The sequence below is a fragment of the Balaenoptera acutorostrata genome, chromosome 6, assembly GCF_949987535.1.
Source record: "Balaenoptera acutorostrata chromosome 6, mBalAcu1.1, whole genome shotgun sequence".
In the NCBI taxonomy this organism is placed as follows: Eukaryota; Metazoa; Chordata; class Mammalia; order Artiodactyla; family Balaenopteridae; genus Balaenoptera; species Balaenoptera acutorostrata.
The window spans coordinates 43,161,452-43,180,011 of NC_080069.1; the positions used below are offsets into that span (position 1 = coordinate 43,161,452).

The window sequence follows — 18,560 nt, forward strand, 5'->3', positions numbered from 1 at the left end:
CCGTGCTTGGCCCTGGGCTGTCTGCCCATGCTGGGAAAGCCGGGCCGGGGCTGGTGCTGGTTCAGTTTGATCAAAGCGAGTCTTTTCTCCTCGCCCTGGGCTTTAAAGTCTCTGCAGACACCCTCCCCGTGTCTGGAGACCTCCGCGGGCCTGGACGCGATGCATGAGGAGGTGGGATTTTCAGAGGAGAGAACTCCTGAGGCTGCAAGTCTGGCTCCTGCTTTGGTCGAGAACTCTGGGGAGGGTGTTTAGGGGGAGGGGGTGCCCCAGCTCTGGGTAAAGGATGAAGCTGAGAGGCCACCATATCCCCTGTGCCTGGACAGCCTTCCCTCTGCTCGGGCCTGTCTGGGAGCTGAGAGCCAGTGCCTGGGGTGGGTGTCCACATGCCTCAGGAAGCTCAGGGCCAGAGAGGCAGGGGTGCAGAGCCTGCCTGCAGACCCTGTCAGGGCAAGGGGGAGAGGAAGGTGAGAAGACAGATCCCAGCACTGCCTGAGGAGCCCAGAGGCCTTGGGCAACTTGAGGCAGAAATCTATGTTTAGATTCTCCCAGGCCTGCCCATGGGGTAAGGGTACACAGCTTCAGAAGGAGGGGGACCTTTGGAACACAGTGAGGAAGGGCCTGCAAAGCCAGAACTAAGAGACTGAGAATGAAACTGTGAAATCCACTCCCAGCGCAATAAGATGGGAGACGCAGAGTCAGGGTGAAATCTAGCCCCAGTGACTAGGTAATGGTCCCATTCTATGCCTGTCTGGAGAAGATGGGTGTTACACGGAACCCTCAGGGACAGACGTCACCTACCAGGCCTTACAGCCCCACCCAGAGGGCAAAGAACCAGCAGTGCCTACCCCTGTCTGGGAGTTCCCCAAATCTAGCCCAGATGGCAGAAGAGAGCCCCTGTGGGGAGCTGAGGAAGACCACAGACCCCTGGAGCCCTTGACACACTCAGCAGAGGCCCATCAGGCCCTGGGGGCTTCCCACCATGGGCTCTGAGTCCCTGAGCACTACACCTAAGAGATCCGAGGTCCTCAGCAGACAGATGGGCCCTGCTTGATGGGAGCTCTGAGGCAGCGGACCCCAGCTCTTACCACAAACCCTCTTGCCTCCTGACGCCTCGCCTCTGCCCTTCTCTGCCCCTTCTCACACCCAGCTCCTTGGTCTCTAAGCTGGTAGCTGTCATCCCCATGCCCTTGCCTGTGGCCCTCTCCTCCCCAAGGCCCCTCGTCCAGTGGCTCCCAGGCCCACACGCTACTCAGTCCCACCCACTTCTCCCACCCTGGTCCAAGGCTGACCTGCCACACAGGGTCTGTGTGCTTGCCACACTTGGCTGAGCTGCGGAAGGAGGGCTGGGAGTAGGGCTTCTTGAGGTTGTAAATGGCCACGTTGCCATCGTAGTGGCCCACCACCACTAGGTAGGGATGGTCCACGTGCACGTCCAGACACAGGATGCCGCTCTTGCTGCTGAAGGTGTATTCGGGGAAGCTGGGGTTCTTCATGCTGTAGAACAGCAGCATGCCCCGGCTCTGCTTCATGAAGTCATCTGCCTCGGGGAAGAGGGCGGCGGTGATTGGACAGTCCCTGCTGGGGAAGCCCCGGCCCCTCCCTCACAGGGTGGACAAGCCCTGCCCTGCTCTGCCTCTGACAGAGAGCGTGGGAGACCTCTGGGGCTTCATCTTCTCTGTCCGTGAGACAGAATCATGCGACTTGACCCACCCCCTTCTCAGGGTTCACGAGAGGATCCAACAGATAAGGTGACCGGGCATATCTGAGGGATGGACAGTCATTCTCCTTAGTCTCCCTGGGGTGCAGGAAAGGGGGGCTGCAGGCTCAAAGAGTTGTTAAGTGAAGAATGTGGGTGGGCTTGGGAAGGAGCAGTATCCTCAGAGAGGGTCCAGATGCCCAGCCCATCTCCTGCCCTTAGGTGCTGGGATAATGGCCATGTACCCCTCATCCCCAGCCAAGGACAGGGGTTCAGTCTGGACTAACACAGAATTGCCCGTAGGAGTCCCACACTAGCCACCTGTGGGCATCTTCCCAGACCCTCTGCTCCCACAGTCCCCAGCTGCAGCCTGAGCCCTAGCTCTAAGCATGCTCCCAGATTCAAAGGGTCCCAGGCCAGCCAGTCAGGCTTCCATAGGCCACGGTGCTATCCCTCTGGCCTGGGCGCAGCCTTCGGTGATCGACAGTGGACCGCTCAGCAGACGTCCTCCTCCCGGCCCACCCCATGGCAAGGGAACGCCTCCCACACTCCTTCATTCTCCGCACACTTGGCGCCCAGGCTGGTAATGCAGTCACTGAATGGAATACAGTCCCAGCCCTCCATTCCCGCTCTCCTGCCACCAGCCCAGGACCCTTCCCAAGCTCAGAAGAGCCAGAGCTGGAGAGGTGGAAGTCTAGAGCAGCCCCCTGTCTTGGGGGCCCTATGCTAAGGCAGCCTTTTAGCTCCGCCGGCCCCCCAGGGCTCTCTCCTCTGCCCCTGGCCACTGCAGGCCTGGGCCCTCCTCACAGAGTGGCCAGTCCTGAGGTGAGGGGCCCTTGGGCGGGAAGGATAGCGAAGCAGCCCCAACTTGGTGAGCTTTGCTGAGTCATTCTCTCTGTCTCGTTTCTAAGGCTGCCCCTTTCTTGAGGGAGCAGGTGACTGGGCTGGGCTCAGGGACAGTCTGGGCTGGGCTCCCTGGGCTCTGGGCGTGAGCTCAGCTGTGACCAGGTCCCAGGTATCCTCACCCTGGGCACTCTGCAAGCACAGCGGATGCTTCCTGGGAGCCAGGGTTAGGGAGCAGGGAGCAGCCAGGAGCCAGGCTGGCCTTAGGTGGGCAGAGTTGGAAGCTGAGGCCAGCCGGCCTGCCCACCAGTGCAGCGGTCTGTGGGGGAGCCCACCTCCCCTTGCTGTGGCTAATTGTCACCAGCTCTGGGACTCCTGTCAGGAACCTCTCCCCTGATCAATTGCACGGGAGTCTTCCTGTGCAAGGAGGGGGCTGCCCCTGGAGAAGAAGGTACGAGGGTCCAGCTTGAGCCACAGGGAGGGCACGCAGTGGTTCAGGAAGGAAAATGCTTCTGCTCCGGGGTTCTTGTCTTCTAAAAGTCCTAAAATGACATCGCTACTCAGACCACCAATGGTCTCCATGTAATATCGTTGCTCAGGCTACCAGCAGTCCTAGTGACATCATCGCCCAGCCTGCCATCATTCCCAATATGATGCCGCCAACCAGGTCACCAGCAGTCCCAGTAAGACATTGGCATCAAGGTCACCTACAGCGCCTCAGTTCCCAGTGAGAGATACAATCCCATCAGGCTCAAGGCTCACAGAGCCTTGGGCCCTGGGCCCTGGGATACTTTGTCCTGAATCCCACAGACTACCTGGCTCCCCACAGCAGGACCGGAGGGCCCAGTGACACAGATGGGAGCCCCCAGCCCCACACTCCATTACATGGAGGCAGGAGCCCTGAAGTCTGGGGCCAGTGAAGGAATTCCAGGTTATTCTAGGCCATAGGATTTCAGTGAGTACGTGTGGCTGGGTGAAAGGGAAAGAGGAACAGAGGAAGGGAAAGGGAGAGAAAGACGGAGGGAGGGCGGAGGGGAGGTGGGGAGGAGAAACCACGTGGTGTGTGACTCCAAGGCAGGGGGAGAGGGCCGCTGGCCTGCCCTTAGCTCCACTCTGCACTTCTGCCCTTCTCCAGGAAGGCTTCTAGACCCTTCAGCCTCTCCTCTGTGAGTGCCCACCCTACCCCCAGGAACTCCTCTACCTGTACCGCATTATTACAGGTGGTTGTGAGCAGGTCTTTTCCTTAGCCTGCCACCAAAGGACGGAGTGAGGGAGCATGCCCTGGCGTGGCCCAGAAGGCTTACTCTGTCCAGGGAGAGAGTTGCCTCCTGCTAACCCTGCTCTGCTGGGTAATCTCTAAGGCCTCCCTGACTCTGACCCTCAATGATCCATGAGATTTGGGGGAGGAGAATCAACTCCCTAATAGAGCCTAATCTGGCGGTTCTCAGAAAGCCATGGTCTCAGGGGACGGGTGGCTTAATTCCACCATAGACCAAAGTTCTCACTGCCCTCAAGTCCCTCTCCCAGGGCCCTAGCAGAGTAGTGCCCAGTGAGGAGCATGGATGGATGCCTTCTTGGACTGGCAGTCACCATTGTGGGCCTCCGCCCCACAGCTCTACCCCTGCCCTAACAAGGAAGAGCTCTAGATCACTCTGGAGAGTTCTGGCTGTCAGGAGAAGCCTGGGCTTCTGCTCAGGATTCAGAGAGGGCAAGGCAGACAGAGGGCATGTTGGGGCATCTGGCTAAAGCCAGGTCAGTGGTCAGAGGGAAGCAGATGACAAGCTGCAGAGACAAGGATACCAAGCCAGTGTCGGTCAGCAGGCCTCCTCCTCTCTTCCTGTGGCTCCCAAATGAATCCAGCCCAGGGCTGACTCTAGGGCAGCAGCTGTTTAATGACTCCCTTATTAAGGCATGAAAAAGGCACTCGGAGGGGGCTGTGGTAGGCAGAATAATGCCCCCCAAATGTCCATGTCCTAATCTCCGGAGCCCATAAATATGTTACTTTGCACAGCAAAAGGGATTTTATAGATGTGATTAAATTAAAGACCTTGAGATGGGGAGATTATCCTGGATTATCCGGGTGGACCCGGTGTAATCACAGGGGTCCTTATAAGGGAAAGAAGGAGGCAGGAGAGTCAGAGAAGGAGGTGTGACAACAGAAGCAGATATCGCAATGATGCAATTGCTAGCTGGAAGGAGGCCACAAGCCATGGAATATGGGCAGCCTCGAAACTGGGAAAGGCAGGGAAATGGATGGTCCCCTAGAGCCTCCAAAAGGATGAAGTCCTGCTTCATTCATTGATTCATTTGATTCAAATGAATCAAAATTCATTTGATTCAAATCAAAATTCATTTGATTCAAATGAATCAAAATTCATTTTGATTTTTGCTCAGCAAAACCCATTTTAGATGTCTGACCTCCAGAACTGTAAGATAATAAATTTGTGTTGTTTTAAGCCATCATGTTCACAGTAATTTGTTACCTCAGCAATAGGAAACTAATACAGTAGGCTTTCAGGGAAGGTTGACCCAAACTCTACTTTTAGGAATCAGAGGGAGAGGCCACTCAGGATGGCTGTTCTCTTGCTCTCTGAGCATCCCCTGATCAACCAGTCCCTGCTTCACCTACACCTTACTCACATGACCATCTAATTCTCTTAATCATAGGACTTAATCGGTAACTACCTACGTGCTTGCCCCCTGCCCCGGCTGCTGGTTTCCCTGGCGACTGATGAGCCAACCTGATGCCAATTCCCCCTATAAATGGTAGCCTCCTTCTCCCCCAGCAGCAAGGATTGTGGCCATGTCCTGTCTGCCATACACGGTGTGGGTGTTGCTCCAGGACCTTTTGCTTCTGACTTGTAAGATTCCCTATCCAATAAGTTGCAGGTGTCTCTGTCACTTTCTCTGGGCTCCTTCTTTGGTCTCACAGCTGGGCAGTTACCAGGCTTGCAGGCCTGTGGGGTTCAGCCCAACAGCCCTGCAGATGGTACCTTTTTCTGGGGTGGTTTGGAAGCAATCCCTCTAGAAGTCAGGGGGATGGAGGCAATGATCCCCAGCTCTTCTGATGACAATAATGAAACCCTCCCTCAGTTTCCCACACCCCAGCCCTGCCACCTTGGACTCCAGGAACAGATATGCCCCTTGGGTTAGGATTTTCAGTCTCCAAAGGCAGGGGACTGGCCCAAGGCTGCCCCCAAGAAAGTACATCAGTGCTAGAGTGTTCCAAACCTCCAGTGTGGCCCAGAGACCGTGGTGCCAGGCTGGATCCAGCCTTCCAGGTAGCTGGGCTTTTCCAAGAGCTCTCACCTGATTAGAAGTCATATTTAAACAGTGTGGGAAATAGGAGCAAGGCCTTGGAGACAGAATACATCAAGCGGGACATTTAATATGATTTAGGGAAAATGAGGCAAACATTTGAGAACCTAAATAACTAACCAGTAATTAAACTAACAATGGGAATGCCCTTGCACTACAACCCGGTGAGCACAGTGGCCTTTATGGACTGTATTTACAAAGAGACCTGACAACATAATTAGTCCTGTAAATTTTACACAGCCTGCAGCTGAGGAGTGATGGATTTTGTGTGTGGAGGATGAACGGGGAGAAATGAGGTGGATGAATTTCCATTTTCAGTAAATGAAATTAACACTGCTTAATTAGTGAAGCTGACAAATAAATGATCAGGAAAGATTTAAATCCCTACAAGTGTATCCCTGGCCTGGGCAGGCTGAGGGACCAGCCAGGAGGTGATGGGGCAGAGTGGGAATGGGTTTAGTGCTGGGACTCAGGGCCTGACTTTGGCCCCTTTTGAGGGTGCTGTCCCTCAGAGGCTGGGCTGAGGGACAGCTGGCTCTTCTGCCTTTCTAAGATGTGTCCTGCTGGGAGGCTTCCTCCCCGTCTCCTGTGTGATAGCCAGTCAGGACCACACAGTGTCTAGGATCTGTTCCACCATCCCTGCCCAACAGATCACTAGGAGTCCCCATTTCCCTGCTGTGAACTGCCTAATGGGCTGGAAAGCACCCCTTCAGTGCAGCAGGCTGATATAATTGCATCCCAGCTTTGCCCCGTGGGCCAGCTCTTCCTAGACTAGCTCCTTTGCCTTCCAGTGTTCCTCCACCTTTCACCTGCTGACAGCCTTTCTTCACTCTGCTGAGACACGGAGCCTGGCCCTAGAGGGCACCCCAGTCTCTGCCCTACATGCAGCCTGACGTGTCCACCATCTGGTACCCAGCAGCCACGAGGGGAGGCGGGTGTGATCGCTTCTGTGCTGTTGCAGGCAACTGCCCGGGCTCTTTTCCTCACCTGCTTGCTCCTGGCCTGGCTCCAGACAACCAGCCTTGGCCCCAGTCCTTCCTAGGGTGCATGCCTACCCCTGCCCAAGTCTTATTTGGCTGGGTCAGAGAATCAACATCTGGGAATTCCAGGCAAAAGGAGCCCTGGGCTGAACTCATCAGGGTCAAACCCAACAACAAACCCAAATTCTCACTTTAGAGTCTGTCCACAGGAGGCCGGGTCTGATAATGGCAGGTTGGCTGCTGGGAATTTCCAAAGACAGTGTGATGGACGCTGGTGAGCCAGCTGCCCCTCACAATGACCCCGTCCAGTAACTACGGTGCCTTTTGCCTGCCTCAGCTTTGCCCCTCTTTCTTCCAGGGAGGCACCTGGGCACTTGAGAGCATGGGACTCCCAGGGGCGACCTCAGGAGTGAATGCAGGGGCCCTTCTGCATTCCAGCCCAGCCTGGCTCTGCTCAGGCCTCTGCAGATTGATGCTGACACGTACAAGGCTCTGGAGAATAGATGCCCTTTGGAAAACTGGTCAACAGCTCCCGTACCAGTGACAGCAAATACCACCGCCGCCGCCGCCGCTGCTGCCGGGCCCAGCTCTCTAAGAGAAGAGGTAGGCGCCTTGTCTGATACCCCTCTGTCCCTATAGCCCCCGCTCTCTGCTCAGGGCCCCGGAGGGTCCTGCAGGAAAGCTAGGAGACAGAATGCCAGACAAGTCAGCAATGGTTGTCCTTTATGTGCGAGTGGTTCCTACAGCTCATGGGGCACATTTGCTGCTTTTCTTCCACGCATGTCTCATGACGGCCCTGGGACAAAGGGCCGGCAGGTGTCAGCCTCTCCAGGTCACCAGTGAAAACACCAAGGCTGAGAGCAGCCTCTGGCCCCAGGTCATACCAATGGGAAGTGACCCTCCAGCCAGAAGGTCTGCCGCTGATAGCGGTGCCATCCAGGCACGTGGATGTGGCCAACAAAGGACAAAGAGACCCTTCCTGGGTGTGTGCCTGCCCAAAGGAGGCCTCTGGGCCTGTTAGGCTTGGGGCCATCGATTCCTGGGGGGTGGGTTACTCTTCTCCACCGCTCCTGGCTAAGGCTGCTCCCATGGACAATCTCTATATGACCCCCAACCAGCTGACGCCCCTCCTGGCCCTCGGCGAGAGGAGGATAGGGCTAGAGCTGAAGCAGTTTCTCCTCCCACCTGCTGGGGAGCACCCCACATCCCCACCTCAGTCCTGGGCAGAGAGCCTGGGCTGATCAGCCTCAGAGAGGGGTCCACACCCACTCCTGGGAGGGCCTGCTCAGCCCCCCACCCTGTTCCCGGCCCAGTAGCTGCAGCAGAGGGGGAGGAATGTGCTAGTTCCCTGCCAGAGGGGGTGGGCGCTTCCCTCTTGGCAGTAGCCCATCCTCAGGAGTGGGGACACAAAGCGGGCATTTAGGGCATCCTCAAAGGCGGCCCAGACCATGAGACTGGGAGCAGCTCCAAGGGCTTCTCCCTGAGAGGAATGACAAACACCCACTCCTCCTGGCCCTCCCCTCCCTCCCCGACACCGGTCAAAGAATGGGCTGGGCGGACAGGCGGTCTGAGGGGCAGAGACCAGGAGCTTGTATGCCTGCCAGCCAGCAGCAGCTTGGAGAATGGGAAGGTTTTTCTGTTCGCAGAAGCTAATCCTCCTAGCCAGAAAACATGTTGTTCGCCTAGGGAGCTGCGGCTAACGCGAAGTATGGGGCCCTCTCCCGTTAGGAAGAGGGAACGCCCAGGCCAGTGCAGAGGCAGGGGCTTCTGCAGGGACCAAGGAACACGAAGGGAAAGCAAAGTGCCACTCAGTTTCCACGGTGCTGCCTCCTGCTGTGGGGTGATGGAAACTGGCGGGGACGGGAGCGTCCCGGAAGGCGGTGGTCTCCCAGGGTTCGGGGCCAGTGATGAACGTCAAGCGCTTGCCCCCCTTCCCCACCCCGCCTGCTCCAGGGCCTGCTCAGGAAACTCTCCTCCTTCAGCCCTCACCACCAAATCCCTCCCCAGGTCTGGTCCAGTCTACCTTCTCATCCTTCTCAAATCCACTTCTCCATCTCCACTCCACGCTGGTGGTTCAGATCCTGCCATCTCTCCTTGGGATGCCTCCCCAGTCTCCTAGCTGGTCTCCAGCCTCCAGTCTCACGCCTGCAAATCTCCCCTGCAGTGGTTGTGTCCCAGCCCTTCTCAAATTCCTTCAGTGTTTTCCCCTCCGGAGAAGGTCCAAGTTTCCTGGAATGGCTTACCAAGCCCTTTGCGGGCTAACCCTGCCCCCTCTACAGCTTCATTTCCTGCCATATCTCTCATGCCTCCAGACCTTTGCATGTGCAGCTCCCTCTGCCAGAAGTCCTCTCCCCCTCTTTCTTTACCATAATAACTCCTTCGAGGCTCATTTTGGCATATTCCTTCATCCAGCACTAAATGCCAGTATGACAGTGGGTCTTCTCCATTAGACTGTGAGCACCCTGAGGGTGCTAGACATAGTCATCTTTGTATCTTTCACACCTGGCAAAGAGCTCTGCACTGAGTAGGTACTTCGTGTTTGCTGGTTGAGTGAGAAAATGAACAAATAGCCAGATTACTTACAGGAGCCATGTCCCACTGCAAACAGATCATTGTACTTTGGATTCCTGCAAAAGAAATAAGAACCCCTTGGCCCAGGAAATGGACGTGGCTCTCCCATGTACAGTGGTGCCTTAACTACACTGTAGACATCTACTGTTGAGCTTAGAGACCGGGGACGATCCCATAAGAATCCCAGTGTCACTTTTTTCCATAATGCTACGCGTCACCTTCAAAGTGAGTAAGCGCGGTAGAAGCGCCCTGCTCAGGGCTTGGCACCCAGCAGGCGCTCAGGGATTCCAGGTTTTCTGCAATGTCTATACTCACCAGCAGAGGGCGGTGACGGCCAGGCGCTTGGCTTTGTCATTTTGGAACTTCCAGAGAGGCAGCAGCGTACCCTCCTGGTCCCGGTATTCGTCAGCAGCATCCTCGTAGTACTTGAAATCTTAAACACACACAGGCTGAGTCAGCCCTGGGACTGCCACTTTCTGTCTGGACCTCCTCGGCCAAATCAATTAACCTCTTTGTATTTCAGAGTGGGAATAGTCATAGTACCTATCTCAAAGGACTGTTGTGAGGATTAACTGCTAATATATGTGAAGTACTTAGAAAAATACCTGGCACAGAGTAAGCTCTCTACAATGTTGTTGTTACTGTCGTTGTTGTTTTTGGAGGTAAATTACATTAAAGTGGTTATGTCCTCGAGGATAATAATTCCAGGTCTGTCCATCTTCATATCCACTGCCAAGCCCCGCTGGAGTGAAGCTGCCTTGGTTCCCTCATGGGTCCTCTGAGCTCAAGTTCATCTCCTGCCCTAAATTGTCTCTACCTCCCACTTCCTCTAACTTAGGTAGAAGCCCCCTCCATCCTTCTACTTGTCTAAACCAGAAATCTTGGTAAACCTTGACTGATCTTTTTCCATCATTTCTCATGTTTTCCTTCTGATTATCTTTTTAGTCCATTCACTTCTGTCCAGACGAATAGCCACTTCCTAGGTTCAGGCCCCAAAAGCCATCACCCAGACTCTTAACGCCACCCTCCTAGCAGGTCTCTCTACCTCCAGACACTCCTCCTCCAGTTCACATTCTGCAGAATAAACCACCTCCCCTACTGCCCTGAAAACCCCTCGATGGCTCCCCTTGCACAGGGGTTCCCTGGTCAAACCGAGGCTCCTGGCCACTACTTCCATGTCATTTCCAGCCAACTGTTCACCTACCCTCTATGTCAAACAGTGTCTAAAATGTCCTGCTCCTCCTGAAAACTCCCACTCACTCTAGATCCAGCTCAAACTCCCCCTGCTCTGTGAGGCCTTCACTTTCTTGCTGAGCAGAGCTCACCTCCTCCTCTGTCCCAGCCCTGCCTCTCATCCGCTGAAACGTGTGTCATACAGCGTTGCCCCTCTTTATCCTTTTGCCTGTCTCCCCCCGGCAGACAGCTCCTGGGGAGCAGGAAGCACGTTATTTTCATCTCTGGACCCGCAGTGCCTAGCACAAGGCCAGCCACAGAGCAGACACCTGATGACTGTTTAAAGACGGCAACAAAATAGATCAACAGAAGGGAAATGGTTCTTGGTCTTCTTTCCAACCCATTAGAAAATGATCCTCTTATCCAACGTGGTCAAGGACATGCCCAGGCATGGCCTCAGCCTCTCTCACAACGCCCCACACTTCGAGGTTTGGGGACAACAGTCAGCCCTCAAAAATGGCTCAGACAAAAAAAAAAATTAGAGTGGTCAGAGGCATGAGCCTTGATCACATCAGAGATGCCTGAGCTCAGACTATCTTTGAAAAGACTTTGTTTCAGAGAGGAGATTAATTGGTAACACTTCTCTGTTTTCACTTCTTCCCAAAGGGAAAAGTGTATGCAATTTAAGCAAATCAAGGTTCAATGCATTTTTATGTGACTGTGTTCTTATAAATGAAAAAGGTTCACCAAGGCCAATTTCTCCATGGATATTAATCATGTTTGCAGCTCTTTGGTGGGCTGATTGCAGAGTCTGGGTTTCAGGAAGCCAAGCTGTGTGAGTGACAAATTCATTCACAGCTACCTTGTACTTTGACAGCTTTGAAAAGCACTCAAGGTCATTTTCCAGCCTGAATGATAACAAGGGGGCTTGTTTAGGCTGCTGGTCTTGGCAGCCCTGGTTTCTCTGTCCCATGGGTGAGCAATGAGCATCAAGTCACCAAGAAGAGCCCTGGACTGTCAGCAGAGGAGACCAGCCAGCAGCGGGGAGCTGCCAACTCTGGGGAGGCAGCTGCTCCAAATAAATGCACAACCTCTTAGGGAACTACAAGCCACTTGGGAATGTGCTGTTCATGCCATGGGAAGGATTCCGTTTCCCTGGCCCTGTCAAAGACACCAGAATTTCCCAGGCCCCCAGGATTTAAGCGTTTCTGAATCAATCTCTTTCTTCACCTCGTCACTAATTAATCACTCACATAGACCTATTGAGTGTTTATTTGAAATGCCTCTTCCAGCTCAGTGGCTCTGTGGCCTCGTGCTAAAGTGCTTAGGCTATGGATCCAGGGGGCCTGTGTTCGAGTCCTGGTTGTGCCGCTGACACCACACACTAGCTGTGTTTTCGAACAAGTGGCGACATTTCAGCCTGAATGTCTCATCTATAAAATGGAGATAATAGTGGTTTTCACCTGACAGTGTGGCTGTCAGGATGAAATAAAATAATACATGTAAATTGCACAGTACAACGCCTGGTACATAGGCCCTTCCCAGGGAAGGCTGGTGGTTGCTGTTCACTGTTGTAACTGCACCTTTTTCTCCAACCCTGATGATGCATTCTGGGTAAGGTGCAGTGAGGCCCACTCCACCCACACCGGAACCTCACCCTCGCCTCTGCCGCTGTATTCTGCCTAGTGGTACCCTCCTCCAGCCCTGCTCTCCTCAGGCTGTGTCCCTGCCCGGACGGTATCTTTGAACTCTCTGCAGAGAAAGCTCAGATTCCCTGCGCGACATTCAAGGCCCTTCCTTAACTGGCCCCGACCACTTCTCCAGCCTGAACTCTCACCACTTTCCAACAGAGCCCCTGTCGGGGTCACTGAGCCTGCTGCCCCTTGTCCCCAGAGTCCTTTCCAATTCATTTTCACCGCTGAGTCACTGCTCGTGCTGTCTCCTGCCCAGCACATCTGCCCTCTGCTAATCTCCCACTCAAACTCTGCTTATCCCTTGGCATCCAGCTCAGCCCTCCCTGACGCCTTCCTTGACTGCTGTCACTCCTCACTTCCCCTCCTCCATTCTTGAGGATCCCCAGAGCAGTTTCTGTCTGCATTCTATCACGTATATGGTCCCTAAGCTGGACAGAGTAGAGAACAGAGCACAGAATTAGGAGGCTTAAGACCTAGGTTTGGGTCCTCTATGCCTTTCACTAGTCAGGTGGCCTTGGCCTTAGCTTTGTCGTGTGTGAAGAAGGGATAAAAATCTCTGCTCTGCCGCCTCCCAGGATTGTTAGAAAGATGCTATGAAATCACTAATGTGCAGATTTTTTGCTGCACCATTGTCAGATCTCATCACCACACCCATTTTTTTCTTACGCCATTGCTCCTGTTTGACCTGTGTTAAGTCTTATCTCCCTAGTGACATCCAGAGAAGGGGTTATTTTTTCTCCCCTTGCACCTGTAGGACGTAGCATGGGACACTCAAGTACTCGTTTTGTGTGAGGGATTTTTAATACAGGTAATAATAGTCGTTGCCAGCACTTTAAATCTAACCTTGAGCAACATCATCATATGTGTTCTGGTTGATCATCCGCTCCACGATTTTAGCAGCTTGGGCCACTTTGGTGATGTCATCACTCTGTGGAGATACAGGAGCCACAGGTCCTAAGCCAGCAACTGGAAGGTCGTGCCCTGAGCCACAGCCCTGACTTACAATTGGTTCAGCAGTGCCTCTTTGACACCGCCCACCCCAGATAGCTCTGTAAAGGCATCTCTTTGTGGCCCAAGGCCCAGTTCTCCCTGACATCCTCTTCTGGGAACGCCCAGCTCACAAGTGGCACAAGGAGTCTGCACTGCCATACTTGGCCCCTGAGCGGAGCCTGCCTCCTGCTCTTTCGTCCTGAGCTTATTCTGGGGAAGGCGTATCTCTGAGCACAAGACAGGGCATTGAAGAGAGCCCAGGAGGGGTATTGGAGTGGACAGCAGACAGGGTAGGTAGGAGACTTCTTTGGTGGGGACAGAAGTTTCACCAGCCTGAGCAACAAGGGCTCCTGTTAAAGTTCTCAGAGATCTTCTGGTCCAACTTATTTAGTCAAGAGTTGAGGAGGACACAGAGGCCCAGGGAGAGGAAAGAGACCTGCTTTTACACAGGGAGTACAAGGCAGAACTGACTCCTGACCCAGGGCCCTGTCCACGGCCCAGGCCAAAGAGAAAGCATGAAGTTTCATGTCAGGGGGAAATGACTCATTCTGAACAAAAAAACAAGATCATCATTATGTGAAATTCCATAATGTAAACCATTTAGCAGGTTAAAAGAGGAGCAAAGAGTTTAGGGCTGGCAAGAAGGGCCTAAAGAGTTTAGGGCAGGTGGCAGGAATGAACCAGTGGAGTGGACAGCCCTCCAGAGGGGCTCCAGAGGGCCAGGCCCATGGCTCTCAAAGATGAGATTTCCCAGGACTGACAGTGTCAGGCAGCGGTTAAGAGAACGGGATCTGGGACCACACAGACCTGCATCCCCATCCCATCCCACAGATTAGGAGCCAAGTGGCAACTTTAGGTAAATTACATCTCTGTGTTTTAGGGTACTCTGATACAGTGGGGATGGATAATGCCACCTGCGTCATGGGGTCGTTGTAGGGTTAAATGTAATAAGCACCATGGTGTTAGTAACCCAGCGCCCGGTGGTGATGGTGACGGTGGTGTCAGAGGAAACATGCGGCCCATTGTGGTGGGGAATTACTTACAAAGTCACACATGGGGGACTGCCTTTGAGACTCTCTCATCAGTTTTCAAACTGACTCCAAGCTTATTTCAGAAAACTGACCAAGGACATTCACTGGAGTCTTATAATCACAGCTCTCGGAGTTCACCTGGTTCCAGCCACTCCCCCCTATTCCCTGACCCAAAGCAGGAATCCTTCCCACTCAGCAGCTTCCTGGCAAACATGTCTCCCCAAGTCAGGCAGTATCTTGTACGGTCAGACAGCCTGTTAGCTGAAACCTACTTCCCTGGGTCTTATACCCATGGCCCTAACTCTGTCCTCCAGCCATAGAGACTTGTGTGCCAGATGATAGGTCCTCTGATGTAGGAGGACAGCGCCTCATTCCTCGAGTCAGCACTCCTTCAGGCGAACCCTCCCAGCTCCATCAGCCATGCATGGCATATTAACAGCCGCCACCTGTCAACCAGTATCAAGCAAGTACTATTTTAGGGGCTGTGCATATATTATCTTGGGTTCTCACGACAGTCTTGCAAATCAGGTATCATTAGGCTGTCTAAGATGAGGGAACAGGTTTTAGAAAAATCCAGCTCCGTGGCAAAGCCAGGATGTACACTCAAATCTGTGGACTCTAGGGCCTGTGCTCTCAGCCCCACACAGAGAGCCAGTTCCTACCCAGCCTGACCACACTGTCCTGGTCCTGGGAGACTTAGGAATCCAGACGCGCTCTGAGGAGAGAGTATGTTTCCGGAAACTATGCTACTTGGGCAGACAGAGCTCTTTGTTGGTTCTGACTGAACTTGTGGCCTCTGAGCCCTTTCCCCCTTTGCTGTCCTAATCTCTCAGATAAGACAAATTTACGATCATTTCTGTACATTTACCCAAATCATTAGTGAGACAGAAACCTGAGATCTACCACTGCAGACCTTCCGACAGAGTATCATGAAGTTATTCTGCTTTCTCTCCTCCCACACACTTGAGTTTTATACCAACCTAATCAGATCTGGGTCTCTGAGAAAGGGGTATCACTCTGTTCATGTGCTGGGCCTCAGCAAAGGGGAAGGCAACTGCCACCCCCAATCTGCTCTACAGATAGCCTGGCCCAGTACTTGGGATTCCCAGTTAAAGATCAATTCCGTTGGGGGGAGGTTGAACAGAGTACTAAAGTATTAACTGGCTATGTTATACCCCCAGTGTCCTGTTCCACTGTATTTCTTGGTCCAGAGGGCTGGAATCTGCCTGCATCACAGCCTTTCATGTTAGCGAAGCTGGAAGAACCCAGTGTGGTCCTGCCTCCTGAGATACCAACTCTGGTAGGGCTGAGACCCAAGGACAGTTTTCAGTCTCAGTCACAGGGATCTTTCTTCTGGCCTGTGGGTCCTGGTGACTGCAGTTAAGGTTTCTTTAACCAAGGTCCCAGAGCCCATAGCCAAACCCCAGATGGATCTTCAAGCGAAACTGGACCCAGGCCAACAGCCCCTCTGAAGCCCCTAACCTCTAGGGAACGGTGCAGGGAAAGTTAAGGGTCTGGACAGGGCAACCTGCAGGGCAGGGACTTATCTTTCACCTCAGGGTTCCAGTACTCGGCACGGTCATGATCACCAAGTGCTTGCTCTGTGATTAAATGAAATGGAATTGGGCAGTTCCTATTAAGCCAGGGCCGGGAACCCTCAAACCTCCCTTAAAATGTGACTTTTCACGGACATGGAATTGAGTGGAAGTGGGCATACTTCAGGCGAAGGAAGAGTATGACCTGGCTTCTATTCTGGAGTGGAGCAGAACCACTTCCCTGAGAGCTGTCTGGGAGCTCTCCGAGGTGCTGAACTTGACCCTGGCTTCTTGTGGACATTGTCCTTCCCTCCCCATTGCACGTCAAACTCATCCTGATCTCCATAATGGGACTCTGGCTCCTGACCCAGCTCTCTCTCTATTGAAGGGACAAATGTGGCCCCTCAGCATCTCCCTGTGGTGACCCTCCCTGCAGTGACCTATCACTGTTAACTTCCATGATGATCTCTAAACCTATGCTGGCTACACCCACAGTGAGCTCCCAACCATGACCTCTATTACGATTCTTGCATAGCTCTTCATGGCAAATCCAACGCAGGGTTGCCATACTCATTGGCTTGGACTCTATGATCAGCTGTGATCAGCTCTGACTTGGCTCCTGGACCTGAAGAATTGAGTGCAAGTAAACCCAAAGACTGAAGGTCCAAGAGAAAATCACCCTCCCAATCCCCATGAACTTTTGGCCAGGGAGGTGGTGCCTTACCTCACATGCCACTCTGCCCTGGGAAGACTCCCCAGCTCTTCCAGGGTGCACATCAGGCTTTTAATAACATTCATGTCTTCTGTTGCCCCCTAGCCCAACAATCCTGAATTCCTGCTAGCCTCCAGACCTATATAAAATTGAGGTGATCTGTGGAATGCCAGAGGCAGTTATAGCTCTCCTCACACCTTCCCACAAGGAAGGAACTGTTCATAAGTATCATTAGCACCCTGCCTTAAGTGTCTGTGAAGTCCTCACAGACAGTCAGGCTTCTGTCTACCCAGGAGCTAAGGTACCACTCAGTCATTCTCTGTGACTGAGCCATGGGAGCCCTCACCAAACCTGGGACTCCATAGATGTCATCTTCCTCATCGCCATCTTCCCCATTTTTTTAGCCACTGGGGTCTTTGTCTTCTCCTTCTCTTTAGTCTTTTCCTGCTTCTCAAGCTCTTCTATGTAGGCATCATAGATCTCCCACTAGGCAAGGGAGAGATGAGAAGGATCATCTTAGGGCAAATCTTCACCCAGCCAGCTCCTCTTCAGCCTTTAGGGCTTGAGGAGTCGATCTTCAACCCGTCACAGGTCTTCATAGTATCCTCTACTTGGCCCACCTTAATTATGTATTCAGTGTCTGTCTTCCCTGTTAACTGTCAGCTCTAGGACAGGAATGTAGGGGCTCTCAGAGCACCCCGGGGCTGGGCTTTCCACCCTGCAACCCAGGGGCTCAGTTGTCAGCTGGAGATCAGTATCGTTCCAGCCTACCACCTCCACTAGGGCAGAACAAATGGGCAAAGATCAGCTAGCTCACAGTTTTCATAGTGATTTATGAGACTCTGAACTAGGAAATTTTTAAAATGACTCCCCCTATAAGGATGGGATAAACATATTGGCTCAGGCTGGCTGTCTACAGCCCTGATCAAAACTTCTCAGCATAAAAAGATAAACAAAAAGTAAGAGAACCCCTGCTAACTGGCTTTGACAGTAAGAGAAGCCCAAGGATAGTAGCAGAGGAAGCAGCATGGATCTGGGGCTGGGCAAATGTCCCAGGCCGCACTGTGTGCACCCCAGATCTGAGCAGCCACTGCTCCTTGGAGGCCAGAGAGGCACACCTTACATTTAATAATTCACCCATGGGCCAGTTCTCCACACTGCACTGTACTTCAGTGTTCATTCAGAGCCCTCCAACAACCCTGTGAGGCTGCTTGTCATCTCATTTGACAGAGAAAGAGACTAAGGCATTAAGGGTGACATGATTGCCTAGGATCTTGCAGTGTGAGCAGCAGAGTTGGGTGCTGAGCTCAGGTCACCTGGCACCATATCCTGCCCAAATCAGCATGGCTATCCAGTGGGACTTGAGGGGGAAGGAGCATCTGCAGGAACACTGAAGGCTGCTGGATGGGCAGGGTCAGAGTGCTAACACTTCAGAGTCAGCCGAGAGGTGCCACAGGCTGTAGAGAGTCTGGGGGAACGAATGTTCTCCCCACTTTGGAGGAACTTCCAGAAGCCATACCTGTTTCCCCCTTGGACAGTCTTGCCCTGGGCTGATACAGAGCTCTCTGGGCGGAGACCTACTGTCTCATGTGCCTGGAGTTCAGAGACTGGACAAGGGGCAGGGAGGTGGGTGGATGGGGAGGGCAGATTTCCAGAGGGATCTTTGACCACGCCAGTCTCCCTTGTTGCCAAGGGAGACAGACAAGGATACAGGGGGAGGGAGTGATGGCTTTTAGATTGGCCCAGGGTCTCACCTGATTGGCTGTGGCTGAAAAGTTTGCCCTGGGAGGAGGCTCCATCTGGCATTCTCGGTCCTAGAGAACAATGACAACAGGTGACCCACAGAAAGCCCTCAACTCCTTCTCACTTAACCCAATGGTATATCCGCAGGAGAAGCATTTTTGTTGGAGCTGAGGAAGGGGTGGGACACAGCACTGGGGAAGTAAAGAATGGCCTGGGCAAAGGACAAAATGACGTGGTGAAAGCCTAAAATTTCCATCCAGGGCTCCTTCAGAAG

General features: G+C 53.3%; 1 protein-coding gene across 1 annotated transcript in view; it reads right to left on the reverse strand.

The window, feature by feature from the left end:
- Positions 1-18,560, reverse strand: part of DNAI1 (dynein axonemal intermediate chain 1) — a 60,140-nt gene that overhangs the window by 11,829 nt on the left and 29,751 nt on the right. Inside the window, exons 8-13 of the mRNA XM_007177001.2 lie at positions 18,298-18,357; positions 16,895-17,029; positions 13,119-13,203; positions 9,724-9,841; positions 9,421-9,464; positions 1,290-1,537 (exon numbers count right to left, since the gene is read on the reverse strand). Coding sequence (XP_007177063.2) covers positions 1,290-1,537; positions 9,421-9,464; positions 9,724-9,841; positions 13,119-13,203; positions 16,895-17,029; positions 18,298-18,357 — 690 coding nt within the window. The remainder of the gene's footprint in view (positions 1-1,289; positions 1,538-9,420; positions 9,465-9,723; positions 9,842-13,118; positions 13,204-16,894; positions 17,030-18,297; positions 18,358-18,560) is intronic.